Genomic DNA, 15953 nt, shown 5'->3' with positions numbered 1-15953 from the left:
GGATGTTGTTTACATGGACTTTAGTAAAGCACTTTACAAGGTTCAGTTTCTCGGCATTCAGGATGAAGTAGTAAATTCAATTAGATTTTGGCTTTGTGGGAGAAGCCAGGTAGTGATAGTAGAGGTTGCTGTTCTGACTAGAGGCCTGTAACTAGTGATGTGCCACAGGGATTGGTGCTGAGTCCTTTGTTGTTTGTCACCTATATCAATGACCTGGATGATAATATGGTTAACTAGATTAACAAATTTATAGACCAAGATAGGGGTATAGTGGACAGTGAAGAGGATTATCATGGCTTGCAGAGGGATTCGCATCAATTGGAAAAATGGCAGATGGAATTTAATGCTATCAAGTGCGAGGTTTTGCACTTCGATAGGACCAACCAGGGTAGATCTTACACAGTGAATAGCAGGGCACTGGGGAGTGTGTTAGGACAAAGGGATCTGGGAATACAGGTCCATAATTCATTGAAAGAGGTGTCACAGTTAGATAGGGTTGTAAAGAAAGTTTTTCGCACATTGTCCTTCATAAATCAATGTATTTTGTACAGGAAATAGGATGTCATGTTGAAGTTATACAAGATGTTGGTGAGGCCTAATTTGGAGTATTGTGTGTTGTTTTGTTTTCCTACCTACAGGAAAGATGCAAACAAAGTTGAAACATTACAGAGAAAATTTACAGGTCTGGAAGACCTGAATTATGTAAGTTAGGACTGTATTCTTTAGAACGTAGAAGATTGAGAGGAGATTTGATAGAGGTATACAAAATTATGAGGGGTATAGATAAGGTAAACGCAAGAAGGCTTTTTCCACTGAGGTTGGGTGCAACTACAACCAGAGGTCATGGGTTAAAGGTGAAAGGTGAGACATTCAAGTGAAACATGAGGGAAAACTTCTTCACTCAGAGAGTTGTAAGCATGTGAAATGAGCTACCAGCACAAGTGGTGCATGCAAATTCGGTTTCAATGTTTAAGAGAAGTTTGGATAGATACATGGGATGGTAGGGGTATGGAGGCCTATGGTCCCAGTGCAAGTCGATGGGAGTATGAATGTTCTATGCTGTACTTCTCTAAGTCTCTAAATCAGTAGCAAATGTGGCACTGGAGAGATTAAAGATTTTTCTATGGACAAGACCAAAGTTGGATGCAAAGGAATTATCAACCATTTGAACAAAATAATATTGCCTTATTGCAAACAAGGCCACTATTTACTCCATGTTAAATCTCCTTCCGGCAACCTGCACTGAAGGGAAGTTACAGCGGCCAATTAACCAACTAACCAGAACACACACTTAGTGGCCACTTTATTAGGTACACCTGTACCCTAAATGGATATTGAACCCTTGAACACTACCTCACTTTTTAAATATATATTATTCCTGTTTTTGCACAATTTTTAATCTATTCAGCATAGGTTATTTATTGATTACTTATTTTTTTTCTTCTATATTATGTATTGCATTAAACTGCTGCTAAGTTAACAAATTTCACGACACATGCCAGTGACAATAAACCTGATTCTGCTTGTTAGTGCAAATATCTAATCAGCCAATCGCGTGGCACCAACTCAATCATTAAGAGCATGCAATCATGGTCAAAAGGGTCAGTGGTTGTTCAGACCAAAGATGAGCATGGGGAAGAAATGTGATTTAAGTGATCACATTTCTGACTGTCGGTGCCAGATGGGGTGGTTTGAATATTTCAGAAACTGCTGATCTCCTGGGACTTTCACACACAACAGACTCTAAAGTTTACAGAGAATGGTGCAAAAAAACCACAAAAAAAAATCTAGTGAGCAGCAGTTCTGTGTGCATAAATGCCTTGTTAATGAGAAAAGTCAGAGGAGGATGGCCAGACTGGTCCAAGCTCACAGGAAGGTGACAGCAACTCAAATAACCACAAACTACAACAGTGGTGTGCAGAAGAGCATCTCTGAATGCACAACAGGTTGATCCTTGAAGCGGATGAACTACAGCAGAAGACCACAAATATACACTAAGTGTATTTGGGATGTGCAGAATACATAAATTTTGACAGCGCCTGCACAATCTGCGTGCCCCGTGCCATCCAAAAGGAGAGGAAATTATCCCCCTCTGTTATAGGAAATGAAAATCCAAAGACAAGGCTATTGGTTTTGCAAGGGCAATTGCAACCAGGAGGCGCTTCGAGCAGTGGATGCAGAGAAAAAACTTGCTATATGGAGCTGAATCAAGGACCACCTACAGCAGACCCTGAAATCCCTGGAACAATATCACTAAAGAACCTTATGAAAGATTTTGAGGATCATCTAGAAAGACAAGCGCATGAACACCAGCATACTGGAAGAGACCAACATGAACACCGTGATAAAGCAACAGCAACTCTGCTGGACAGATCATGTCATTCAGATGCCTACCTCACATCTCCCCAACAGATCCTTTACTCCCAGCTGAAGGAAGATCAGTGACCCTGATGGGCAAAGGAAACACTTCAGAGATAACATTAAAATCAGCCCAAAGAAATTCAACACTACATTTTTAAAAAAGGGAAGCTATTGCATTTAATAGATGCACCTGGAGGGAAATCTGTTCTGGAGGGAGCTACACTAGATGAGAGCAACCTCCACTATGCACAGAGAACAAGTGGCAGCTGCGAAAGGAGAGCATGAATAACCAAAAGATCCAACTACCACCAAGTTACACAAGTCCACACTGAACCAGAATATGTGGATCCCGGATCGGCCTCCAGGACCACCCGAAGACCCACCAATAGACAACCATTTAGGAGAACATTGAACTTGATTCGAGTGATCACTTCAACAATAACTGCGTTGGTATGGTATAGGGGACTTGATTTATAAGGATAAAAAGAAATTAGAGATCACCTTATGCATCATTACATAAATCGAGAAGAACATGGGACAAGTACAAATACAGAGGAATGTTTAATAGTTAGAGATAGAGGCATAGGATCAGAGGTGAGAAGCTGAAATTACTGTGGTTGGAAAAAAAGGAACAAAGATATCTCCTACAGATTAGAAACAGGTTAGGGATTAAAATACAAACAGAGGCACAAAAATAGTCCTGGGAGCCAATTTAAAGAATTTAGAATACAACTGCACCACAAATTCACATTATTAGCATTTTAAAATATTTGCATCACTATTCCATGGATTCTATGCAATGCATTCTATTCTTTCTTAAAGTAGGTATGTTGCTTGTACTGTTAATTAGGATCTAAGTGTTCCAGCTGTTCAAGTGCCACAATACTTTATTTTCATACAAAAATAACTTTAATTGGTGGTTAAGCTAGAGGTGCAGAAAGGTAGTGAAATTCTAGCCACCAGCCTCTCTGTGCACTGATCTGACAGAAACTTGTTCTCAAGCACACTCAAATAAAGCTTACAAGAGATGAATGTAGAGGATTTGGATGTCAGAATCAATTCATGGTGGGATAATGGAAAGTCGTTAGTCAAACTACATGTCTGTATCCCTCTCATTCCAAGTAGCAGGAGGACTCATTAAATGTCAGCTGTAGAAACAACTATTCTCTGAGCAACAGGTGCAGCACCCATATTTCAAACTCCATTGAGCCATCTAATCAAATAATGCAGGTTTGTGGGAGGATAAATCAGTTTTGTTAGACAACATGAAATGTGAACAATACAGCAGATAACTGACTGGAAAACCTAACACCATATCTATTTAACTCTGTGTGATTTTAACCTTACTGAATAACATTAATATTACCTAAGTGCTCAAAGAAGTCAAACACATTGCATCAATTTATCAATATGATAGAAACATTAGCTGCAACTGCAAGCAATTTCTGTAATATTAGGAGGTGGAAGGAAATTTTCATGTTAAGTATATACTTCAATTACAATACGACACTATTGGACACAATAGGTTTCCATGCTGTGAATGGTTATCCAATTTCCTTAGTGGGCAGGGTAAAGTAAAGCAAATCTTGATTTCAGTTGGAAATCAAGTAATTGACTTGCTTCAATTTACAATGGAAAATGGGTGTTTAAATGGGTGATTCCTTACAAAGGGGTTCATCAGTTATTATTTTACAACCATTATCAAATTCAAAAGCAATTTATTTTCTTGTGTCACTTATGAGATCTTATGGTGCTCATGGTGGCTGAATCTAATCTCAAACAGGAGTGACCACACTTTGAAAATAATCCATTAGTTATGAACTGTTTGGGATATTCAACATACATGTAACACATTATACACACCAAGTTTTTCCTCGTGACCAACAAATAAATATGCAAATTCTGAATGACTGTGTGAAATTATTATTTGATTATTGTTAAATCCCAGATCATTTACAAGGATGTTGCCAGGACTTGAGGGCCTCAGTTATAGAGCCAGTCTTCATTCCTTGAAACATAGCAGAATGAGAGCAGAATGTATAACTTTAGATAAGGTAGATGGTAATTCATTCCACAGGGTAGGGGAGTTCAAAACTAGGGAGTATAGATTTAGGGTAAGAAGGGAACGATTTAAATGGGACCTGAGGAGTAATATTTTTTCCATGCAGAGGGTGGTGAGTACATGGAATGGGGGGGGGGGGGAGGGTAGAGGGAGATGAGGTGGGAGGGAGGTTGTTTTGCTGTTGTTGCTGCTTGTGTGTTCTGAGAACATGGTGTGCATGTTATGTCGCTACTGGAATGTGTGGTGACACATCCTAAGGCTGTGTTGGCTGTTAATGCAAAAACACATTTCACTGTATGTTTCGATGCACATGTAATAAATAAATTAATCTGAATCAATACGGCAATTGTCAAGCTATGGAACTGAGAACTTTATCACCAGCTGGTTTGTACAAATCTTGCAAACAATCCCTCACTTCTATAATTCAGTTCTAGAAGTAATTCAAAGCAGAATAAATTCACTGTAACATCTTTGTGGCAAACAAGAAATGCAGGGCTTCAGAGCTTTCTCCTGGAGCACATGAGCTGATGAAAGTAAATACAGGAAGGACCAAACAATATATATAATTCAAACATCCATCATAGAAATAAAACACCCCATCTTTTTGCTATGTCCAAATGATGATTACCTCATATCTCTAGCAATAATTACCTCATATTTCCAGCAATAATTACCTCATATTTCTGGTATTCCATCCCTAAGAAGATACCATAATGGCTTAAGCATACCACATTTGAAACTAAGCATATGTTCCCCAAGGGAAACCTGTCTGAAAATGCAGGAGAAACCATTAATTACCAGAGGCTCACTTCTCACATCCATGAAAATAGTTCAAGTCATTTCACAGCTCCTGGAAAGGCAAATGCTGAACAGTGAAAGATTCTAAAGTGTTTCCAGACTGTCTTCAAACTTGCACACATTAATCAACATAAATTTGGCTACAATTTCTTTTGTAATTAGAATTACCAGTAGCTTGAACCTGATGGCCTGTACATTTAAAAAAATCTATCAGACCCAAAACTTTTAAAATCACTGTAATCATTAAGATTCAACTAATGTTTACCTCAGATTAAAATGTCAGGATTACATTGATGGTTCATGATCAGTTGTCCCTGAAGGTACATTACATTACTGACTGCAGGCTGTATTCTCTTTTCAAAATGTTATTTCGTTGGTTTTGATGGAACCAAATTTCAGAAGTTAGGTACCTTATGCAAACTCTACTTTATATACGTCTTTAGTGTCAGAACCAGGTCAAATTTCTGAGCAACAACATCCTTCAAAGCTGAGCCAATGTGAACAAGCACTGACTTTTCTCCCCCCCCAGCAGGCGAGGTAAGCTATACTTCTCATTTAACTCAAAGATCCCTGAAAATACAGGAAATAGGTGATGCTATAGGGAAATTTCTCCTAAAAGTCTATACTTAAATTTAGTCCCCATTTTTGGTAATTTATTTGTGGAATATTTCAAACTAGGAAATCCCTTTCTATGCATGTTTTCCAAATCTTAAGACTGAGGACCTCTGCTTCTTCCTAAAGCCTTTTATTCAAAAAATCCAACTTTAAAATTCTCCATTTTTTTTTGCCCAGTTCACTGGGATTGAGGATGATTTGATTCACCTCCAGATTTGTGGATGGACAATGATGATGTGTGGACCACAGAGTTTTCCATTCACATGGAAGGAAGTAATGCTGAGGCTTAGTATTATGAACAGTTTTATCTAAGAAAGAATGTTTTAACATTGGAAAGGGTACCAAAGAGATGCATGAAAATGATTCCGGGATTGAAGGGCTTGTCATATGATGAGCCCTGGATGGTTCTGAGCTTGTACTCACTGGAATTCAGAAAAATAAGGGGTGACCTTATTGAAACCTATTGAATATCGAAGGAACTCGATAGAGTGGATGTGGAGAGGGTGGTTCCTATGGTGGGAGAGTGCAGGACGAAAGGACACAGCCTCAGCATCCTTTAGAATGAAGTGAGGAGGAACTTGTTCAGCTAGAGATTGGTGAAGCTGTGGAATTCATTGCCACAGACGGCTGTGGAGGCCACGTCACTGGGTACATTAAGGCAGAAGTTGTTAGATTTTTTGATTGATCAGGGCATGAAGGGACATGGGGAGAAGGCAGGAGATTAGGGCTGAGAGAGAAAATTGATCAGCCATGATGAAATGGCGGAGCAGATTCGATGGGCCAAACAGCCTAATTCTGCTCCTATATCTTATGGAAGTGTGTGACACAGTAAGTGAGTCTACAGTCTGTGGGTGTGAGTCTACAGTCTGTGGGTGTGATTCTTTCCTATCCTGAATGCATCCTACTTTCAGGGCAATAAGACGTAGGAACAGAACTAGGCCATTGGGCCCATCGAGCCTGTTCTGCAATTCCATCATGGCTGATTTATTATCCCTCTCAACCCCATTCTCCTGTCTTCTCCCTGTGACCACTGATGCCTATCAACCATTGTTATAAATATATTCAATGACATGGCCTCCAGAAACGTCAATGGCGAAGAATTCCACAGATTCACCACCCTCTGGCTGAAGAAATTCCTCATCTCTGTTCTAAATGGACGTCCCTCTATTCTGCGGCTGTGCCCTTTGGTCCTAGACTCACCCACTTTAAGAAACATCTTCCCCATATCCACTCTGGCTAGGCCTTTCAATATTTGATAGGTTTCAATGAGACACCCCCCCCCCCACCCCCAATTCTCATCAAATGCTTATCATACATTAACCTTTTCATTCCTGGAATCATTCTTGTGGAATTCCTCTGGACCCTCTCCAATGCCAGTAAATCTTTTCTGAAATAAGGACCTAAAGCTGCTCACAATATTCTGTGCAGTCTGACCAATTCCTTATATAAACTCATCATTACATCATTGCTCTTATATTCTAGTCCTCTTGAAATGAATACTAACATTGTATTTCCTTCCTTACCACTAACACAATCTGCAGATTAACCTTTTGGGAATCCTGTACAAGAACTCCTAAGCTCCTTTGCACTTCTGACTTCAAAATTTTCTCCCTGTTTAGAGAATAATCTACCCCTTTATTCTCTCTACCAAAGTGCATCACCATACAATTCCCCACACTATATTCCATCTGCCATTTTGCCCAATCTATGTCCTTCTGCAGACTCCCTGCTTCCCAGATACAACCTGCCCCTCCATCTATCTTTGTATGTTCTGAATGCTTGGCCACAAAGCCATCAATTAATGTGTAAAGAAGAGGAATCAACACTCACCGCTGCAGAATACACCACTACTTAATGGCAGCCAATCAGAAAAAACTCCCTTAATTCCCATTCATGAGGAAATCTGCAGATGCTGGAAATTCAAACAACACACACAAAATGCTGGTGGAACACAGCAGGCCAGGCAGCATCTATAGCTGTTGACGTTTCGGACCGAGACCCTTCGTCAGGACTAACTGAAAGGAAAGATACTAAGAGATTTGAAAGTAGGAGGGGGAGGGGGAAATGCAAAATGATAGGAGAAGATCGGAGGGGGTGGGATGAAGCTAAGAGCTGGAAAGGTGATTGGCAAAAGTAATACAGAGCTGGAGAAGGGAAAGGATCATGGGACGGGAGGCCTAGGGAGAAAGAAAGTGGGAGGGGAGCATCAGAGGGAGATGGAGAACAGGTAGAGTGATGGGTAGAGAGAGAGAGAAAAAAACAAACAACTAACTATGTCAGGGATGGGGTAAGAAGGGGAGGAGGGGCATTAATGGAAGTTAGAGAAGTCAATGTTCATGCCATCAGGTTGGAGGCTACCCAGCCGGTATATAAGGTGTTGTTCCTCCAACCTGAGTGTGGCTTCATCTTGACAGTAGAGGAGGCCATGGATAGACATATCAGAATGGGAATGGGATGTGGAATTAAAATGTGTGGCCACTGGAAGGTCCTGCTTTCTCTGGCGGTCTGACAGCGCTTCTCCCTATTGATGCTGCCTGGCCTGCTGTGTTTCACCAGCATTTTGTGTGTGTTGTTTTAATTCCCATTCTATGCCTCCTGCCAGTCAGCCAATCGTCTATCCATGTTAGTAACTTTCCTGTAATACCATGGGGTCTTATCTTGTTAAGCAGCCTCATGTGCGGCATCTTGTCAAAGACCTTCTGAAAATCCAACTAAACAACATCCTTTGCCTGCTACTTCCTCAAAGAATTCCAACAGACTTGTCAAACAAGATGTCCCCATTAAGGAAAACCATGCTCATTATGTCTACTTTATCACGTGCATCTAAGTAACCCAAAACCTCTTCCTTAGCAATGGACTCCAACTTTTTCCCAACCACTGAACTCAGGCTAACTGGCCTTTAATTTCCTTTCTTCTACCTCTGTCTCTTCTTAAAGAGTGGAGTGACATTTGTAGTTTTCCAGTCCTCCGGAACCATTCCAGAATCTTGTGATTGTTGAAAGATCATTACCAATGCCTCCATAATCTCTTCAGCTACCTCTTTCAGCACCCTGGGTTAGTCCATCTGGTCCAGGTGACCCATCTACCTTCAGACCATTTTGCTTCCCAAACACCTTCTCCTTAGTAATAAAAACTGCATTCACTTCTGCTCCGACTCTCTCAAATTTTTGGCATACTGCTCGAGTCTTCCACAGTGAAGGCTGATGCAAATATCTTATTAGGTTTGACTGTCATTTCTTTGTCTCACATTACTATCTCTTCAGCATCATTTTCCAGCAGTCCCGTCTTACTCCTCTTTTACTCTCTATAAATCTGGGAAAAAAAACTTTTGGTATCTTCTTTTACATATTGGCTAGCTTACCTTAATATTTCATCTTTTCTCTCCTTATGGTTTCTGTAGTTGCCTTCTGTTGGTATCCTCCAACTTTGCACTAAATTTTGCTATTTCATATGCCCTCTCTTTTGCTTTTATGATGTCCTTGATTTCTCTTCTCAGCCATGCTTGTTTCATCCTCCCTTTAGAATACTTTTTCATCTTTGGAATGTATCTATCCTGTACCTTCTGAATTACCCACAGAAATTCCAGCCATTGTTCTTCTGCCATCATCCCTGCTACTGTCCCTTTTCAATCAACTTTGGCCAGCTCCTCTCCCATGCCTCCGTAACTCGTTTTACTCCACTGTATTATCGATACATCTGATTTTAGCTTTTCATTTTCAAATTGCAGGGTGAATTCTATCATATTATGATCACTGCCTCCTAAGAGTCATTTACCTTAAACTCCCTAATCAAATCTGGTTCATTAAAAAACACCCAATCTAGAAATGCCTATCTGCCAATGGGGTCAAGCACAAGCTGCTCTAAAAAGACACCTGACAGGTATTCTGCAAATTCCCTCTTTCGGGATCCAGCACCAATCTAATTTTCCCAATCTATCTGCATATTGAAATTACCCTTGACTATCATAACAGTACTCTTTTTACATGCCTTTTCTATCTCCTGTTGTAATTTATATCTCCCATCTTATCTACTATTCGGAGGCCTGCATATACCTTCCATTGGTGTCTTTTTACCCTTCTAGTTTCTTAACTCTGCCTACATAACTCTACATCTTCCGATCCTATGTTACCTCTTTCTAAGGATTTGATTCCAATTTTTACTAACACAGGCACTCCATCCCCCCTTGCCTCACTGCCTGTCCTGGAATTGGATCAGTGACTTAATTGTTTACTGGTTTACTTCATCTTTTCCTTTCACGTTCCTAACTTGTGAGATTGTTCAACAAACCTAGTTCTTGATTGTGATTGTGCAAATAGGAAGCCGTAATTCACACAAACATCCATTAGTTCTGACATGTCACCCTTTTCAAACCCTCCAATATACACTCAGAGGCCACCTTATTAGGTACCTCCTAACACTGAGTGCATGTTCATGGTCTTTTGCTGCTGTAGCCCATCCACTTCAAGGTTCAATGTATTTTGCATTCAGAGATGCTCTTCTGCACACCACAGTTATAACATGTGGTTATCTGAGTTACTGTCAGTTTGAACCAGTCTGGCCATTCTCTTCTAACCTCTCTCATGTTATTCAAAAGAGATCATGTCATTTATCAAACAAATGTATAAGGAATTAAAGGCTTGAAGTATTACAAGTACAAATTTTACATCTTTAGAAGATATTAAACTGTCAACTTTACGTTACTACCATGATCAAAAAGTAAAACAATTATATTGTATATGTCACATAAATAATACAAAAAAATACCTGAAAGTAGCTTGAATGTCAAAGTGCAAGAAGAAACTCGACTGGTTTAGCATCATCCACAGAACTGTCATTCAGAACTCAAGAAATGCCTTCCCAATTCCTTAAAAACCTTTCATTTCTTGGCTCAATGATGGAGCACTGAATTGGGAGAAATATTGATCCTGAAACTGGTGGAAGAGGAGTTGCAACCTCTCACCTTAATGAGTCCAAAAGTAATTAATATTATAAGAAAAACTCAACAATTAACTCTGCAGCAAGGGTGCAAATCCTATCTAATAGACCAGGGGAAAGAAAGTGAATGGGTGGCAAGTCCTAGGAACAAACAACATGGAGGGCAAAAGACCTGGAAATGGTGCGATAGAGGCCACATGGGAGACTGAAGACCTTGGAAATAAGTTAGTTATCTGACTCACTGCAACAGAGGTCTGATACTACAAAATATCCAATATTACAATTTAGCTAGAGTCTTAACGATCCTTCAAAATGCATTTCTTTTTCAGAAATGGATTTACGTTTTCTCTACAGTTGCAAAATGATAACAGTATAATTTACTGTTGAATGTACTGTATATATGCAGCTTATTTCTTTATTTCTCCCCATTTCACCCACCAACAGAACACAAAGCCACCGAACTTCAGAATATAACTGCTTGCAATCTATCATTTCAATGTCATTTTTTGAGACAAATAAACAGGTTTCTCTTTTTTTGCTCAGTCTTGTTGCAACTCCTGACTGAAATAATCAATTTTCCTTTTAAAAAGGCCACTAGTTTATTTGAAAGACTCAACCATTTCCATGATTGGAAACCTTTTGTGGAAATATGGTTTCCCTTCTCTCATCTCACAATGAGCTCCAGCAATCAACTCCCCATCCATCATTTACAGCCTATGCCAAATCCTCTACTACGTTAAATATTTGTCACGTCCAAGTTTGCTCCAATTTAACCGAAATATTCAGTGTCTTAAGTCTCTTCTAATACTTGTGCTTAATAAGGCTTCGCCTAAAATCTGTTTTGACAGAAATTGTGGATTCCAGCTCTGCTCTAGATGTCCAGTATAGATGGCACAGAAAGAGACTGTGGCAGTGGAGCAAAAGTATCGATGTGATTGGCTCTGAGTCAGCAACCGTTACATATTTGGTTTATGTGATGGATTGCCTGCAGATGTTTCGGAAAGCCAGTTTGCCCCACTAGTCAGTGGGACTTGCTTCTAAGGCTGTACTGGTCCAAGTCACGGAGTTGTGCATCCCCAAGCCTGGCTATGAAAAAGAGCTCTGTAGGCAATAAGTGTTGTCCTACTCATTCCCCCGATCCAATTTTTTTTTGCAAAAGAATTAAGAGCGATGATAAAAAATGATAGCAGATGGTTCCAAACAAGTGTAAAAAAAAGTACCCAGTAAAATGTTAAAAAGGTAGAAAGTTCAAATGTTTCTTTTCATCCATGCTCTCTAAGTCTGCTGTTTCCAGCTCTTTCTGTTATTTTTATTTTAGATTTCCAACATCTGCAGCTGTTTTTAAATCACTTTCCAATGATAAAATATTTTTGCTAAGAATAAAAAGCATTTCTGTTTTCTCAAACAAAAACAAGTATATTTACTAATTATAGACAATTGCAACTATTAATAAAATACATTACCTGTCCACAAAGTGAGGATTATCCTGCAACTGAGATGGGGGGGGGGCTACTATATTTCCCATCCCTGATATCATCCAACTGAATCTATACTTGATTCCATTGAATCCAAAGTCCTCAGGACAAAGATGTTTCAAAAAAGCACATCATTGTAAACAAAGACTAACATATATATTGTAATAATTTAACAATTTTGCTTTAAGCATGCATCCTTTGCCATTTAGATATCATTTACATTTCCATTATTACAAAACTTAAAAGTCAACTAGGCTGGTATTGGTTTAGTTTGCCTGCCTCTTTACTCATACCTGAACAAAACTTGTGTACAAGTTTTTCTACTTCTACTTACTTCATTTTAAGCTCCTGCACTGAGTGTTTCAATATATACTGCAATCTCAGTGCCACATAGAACACTTTATCTTGAGAGGTATAGTTATAACTCAGAAACTATTAAGACTTGTGGTTGTGATATAAGGTTTGTGGATCACACTCTGTGTTTCACACTATGGCATTTAATGTTTTTCTTCAATCATTTAATTAGTATCAAAAAACACCCAATACACAAGGAATGTACAATTTTGAAGTTGTTTCATTTTAATCAGCACATTTATAGGATAAGCCCTCTTTTCCTATTCTTACCCACCAAAATCAAATGAAGTCTAGGTGACACTAAGGTATCTCCAATCTGTTGTAGTCTTCTGTTTGTCTGTTTGCAAAGTTAGTCCAAAGGGCGATCTGACTAAAGATGAAAGTTAAAGCTTTGGTTTTTGGACTAGCTTAAAAGGTTGTTTTTCCAGAAGAGACCCAATCAAGGTGTTGTAGCACCAGCTTCTTGTACTGTGTTACCTGATGCCTAACTGGAAAAAAAATCTGATACATAATACCCTCATCCCTTTTCATCATTGAAACTCCCCCAATACTCCAACTCTCCAAGATCTTTGGACTCCTCCAGTTCTGATCTATTGTACAATCACATTTTCAACTGATCTATCTTTGGCAAGCATACTTTCAAATGTCCAGTGCCTAAGCTCTCAAATTTCTTCCTTTCTTAAATGTGATCCTTAAAAATTGCCCCCTGATTAATCTGTGTCTTTTCCTTTATCACAGTGTGAAACATTGATCAACAATGTTCTTACTAAGTTATTAAAGAAATATATGTGAGGTTCAAATACTAATCAGGCAGAATACTCTGTCACAAGTCTTTAAAGATGTAGGTTGAGAGAGCTACTAATCATTTTAAGTGTTGATACTGTCCATGATTAAAATAACTCTAAACATGCTTTCATCGGTCATCTATAACTAAAAAAAAGTTGATCAAAAAAGATCATCGCACAATCCAAACACCGGTTTTATCAAGTAAATACATGCGGAATCTGCATATCAAAGCTTTATCTGCACCTGTCCTATCACCACATGCTCACAGACAGCAATTATGCTAGTCAATTGCACAGGCTAGCGTGGTAGTCAAAACATCATGATTGCATAGAAACACTTCAACCAACATTACAAAATAAGCAATTACAAAAACCAACTGCCAACTCCAGTTTTAATATTTCTGCTGGTACTTCGACGAGTGAGAAATACTGTCATGACTGGATGATGGAAAGCATTTAGATGCTGAATGAAAGATTTCAGAGTTTCCACAAAGATAAACATTTAAAGGGTTATAACATATAGATGGCTTGGAAGGAATGGAATGACTTACATCCAAAGAATCTTCATTCACTATTAGCAGTGTCATATTTTGGCATAAAAGCTTGCATGAATAACCTATCAAAAGAATAGAAAGAAGTGGCTGTCATGAAAAATAACAAAACTTCTTCTGAAACACAATACTGACAAACACAATGCCCACAGAATTATGCCTGGATTGGATTTCTTTTTAGCTTTAATTCTAGACATGGGGGATAATATTTTGAAGAAGGCTGAGGAAGGGAACTTTTCACCTTTAGGGTCGTATGAAACACTTCGGGACAAGGTAAATGCAGGTCACCAATATGTGAGAATTGACTATTCTGGTCTTTCACAAATTTGGAAGATTTCAGACTCAGTATTGAAATCATTCTGAATTAAGTCATATTGTTATATTTGGGTGGTATGGTAAGGAAGAAGTAGTGATGAAAGAAAGGAAGGCCCAAACTTGAAATTCCTATTCCATTTTAATTCAAAGTTCAAAGTAAAGTAAATTTATTATTAAAGTACATATATGTCACCATATACAACCCTGAGATTCATTTGCCTGAGGGCATACACAGTAAATCCAAGAAACATAATTGAATCAACGATAGACCACATCCAACTGCACAGACAAACAACTAATGTGCAAAAGACAACAAAATGTAAAAGTAAATAAAAATATTTACAAATAAATAAGCATTAAGTATCAAGAACATGAGGTAAGAGTTCTTGAACTGTTTCTGAACCTGGTGGTGTGGGTCCTGAGGCTCCTGTACCTTATTCCTGAAGGCAGCAGTGAGAAGAGAGCATGGCCTGGGTGGTGGGGGGACCCTGATGATGGATGCTGCTTTCTTGCAACAATGCTCCGTGTAGATGTAGTCAATGATGAGGAGGGCTTTACCCATGATAGACTGGGCTGTATCCACTACTTTTTGGAGGATTTTCCATTCAAGGGCATTGGTATTTCCATACCAGACTAATGTTGTGATCAGTCCACATAGTCTCCAGCACACATCAATACAAGTTTGTCAAAGTTTTAGATGTCACGACTCCTAAGGGCACTGCCGTGCTTTCTTTGTAATTGCACTTACAGGTTGGGCCAGGACAGATCCTCCGAAGAATCTAAAATTCCTGACCTTCTCCCCCTGATGAGGACTGGCTCATGGACCTCCTCATTCCTCTTCCTAAAGTCAACAATTAGCTCCTAGGTCTTGCTGACACAGAGGAGTTGTTGTTCTGGCATCATCGAGCCAGATTTGGAATCTCCCTCCTATCTGCTGATTCATCACCACCTTTAATTCGGCCAACGACAGTGATGTCATCAGCAAACTTAACTGTGGCATTGGAGTTGTACTTAGCCTCACAGTCAAAAGTAAAGAGTGAATGTAAAAGTGTAAAATTGGGCATGATATAAGGACAGCATGTTCTGACATCTACCAAAGATATATTCCAAATCCAAGCATCCAACAACAAGTTAACAAAGCAAACTTAATTACTCTTTTTAGGTAAATGCCATCTTATTTTTCCTTAATTCAGCAACTAATCTTGATCTCCTCTCTTAACTATAAAAGTAATTTCTTTCCTCTTTCTAATCCATTCAAAATGACACTCCATAATTCCAAAGAGTTTAAGATAATATTTCTCTCTCATTTCATGCCAGCACTGTTCTTCTTACTTGGTTATGTTCCTTATTCCCATCTCAATACATTGCTTCCAGAACCCTGTCAAAGTTCTCTGCATTATCATTCACCTTGACCTGTCACTAGCCTTCACTATAATTCATGCCTCTCACCAACACATGCTGCTTGTAGTGAATGCATAGGGTCAACATCTCATCCACCATCTATGTTACAATAGTCATGGGGGATTTCAATGTGCAGATAGATTGGGAAAATCAGCTTGGTGCCAGATTCCAAGAGTGCCAATTTCTAGAATGCCTACAAGATAGCTTTTTAGAGCAGCTTGTGGTTGAGCCCACTAGGGGATCTGCTATTCTGGATTGGCTGTTATGCAATGAACCAGAACTGATTAGAGAGCTTAGGAAA

At 39.1% G+C, this 15953-nt stretch overlaps 1 protein-coding gene across 2 annotated transcripts in view; it reads right to left on the bottom strand.

The window, feature by feature from the left end:
• The window catches only part of atp8a2 (ATPase phospholipid transporting 8A2), a 419615-nt gene that overhangs the window by 214595 nt on the left and 189067 nt on the right, over window positions 1-15953 (bottom strand). For both annotated transcript variants that reach the window (XM_059964171.1, XM_059964170.1), the window contains one exon: window positions 13937-14001. In XM_059964171.1, the coding sequence (XP_059820154.1) occupies window positions 13937-14001 (65 nt within the window). The remainder of the gene's footprint in view (window positions 1-13936; window positions 14002-15953) is intronic.

Source organism: Hypanus sabinus, chromosome 3, assembly GCF_030144855.1.
Source record: "Hypanus sabinus isolate sHypSab1 chromosome 3, sHypSab1.hap1, whole genome shotgun sequence".
Classification (NCBI taxonomy): Eukaryota; Metazoa; Chordata; class Chondrichthyes; order Myliobatiformes; family Dasyatidae; genus Hypanus; species Hypanus sabinus.
Note: the sequence above shows the minus strand (reverse complement) of the source record. Positions and strands in the feature narration are given on the sequence as shown.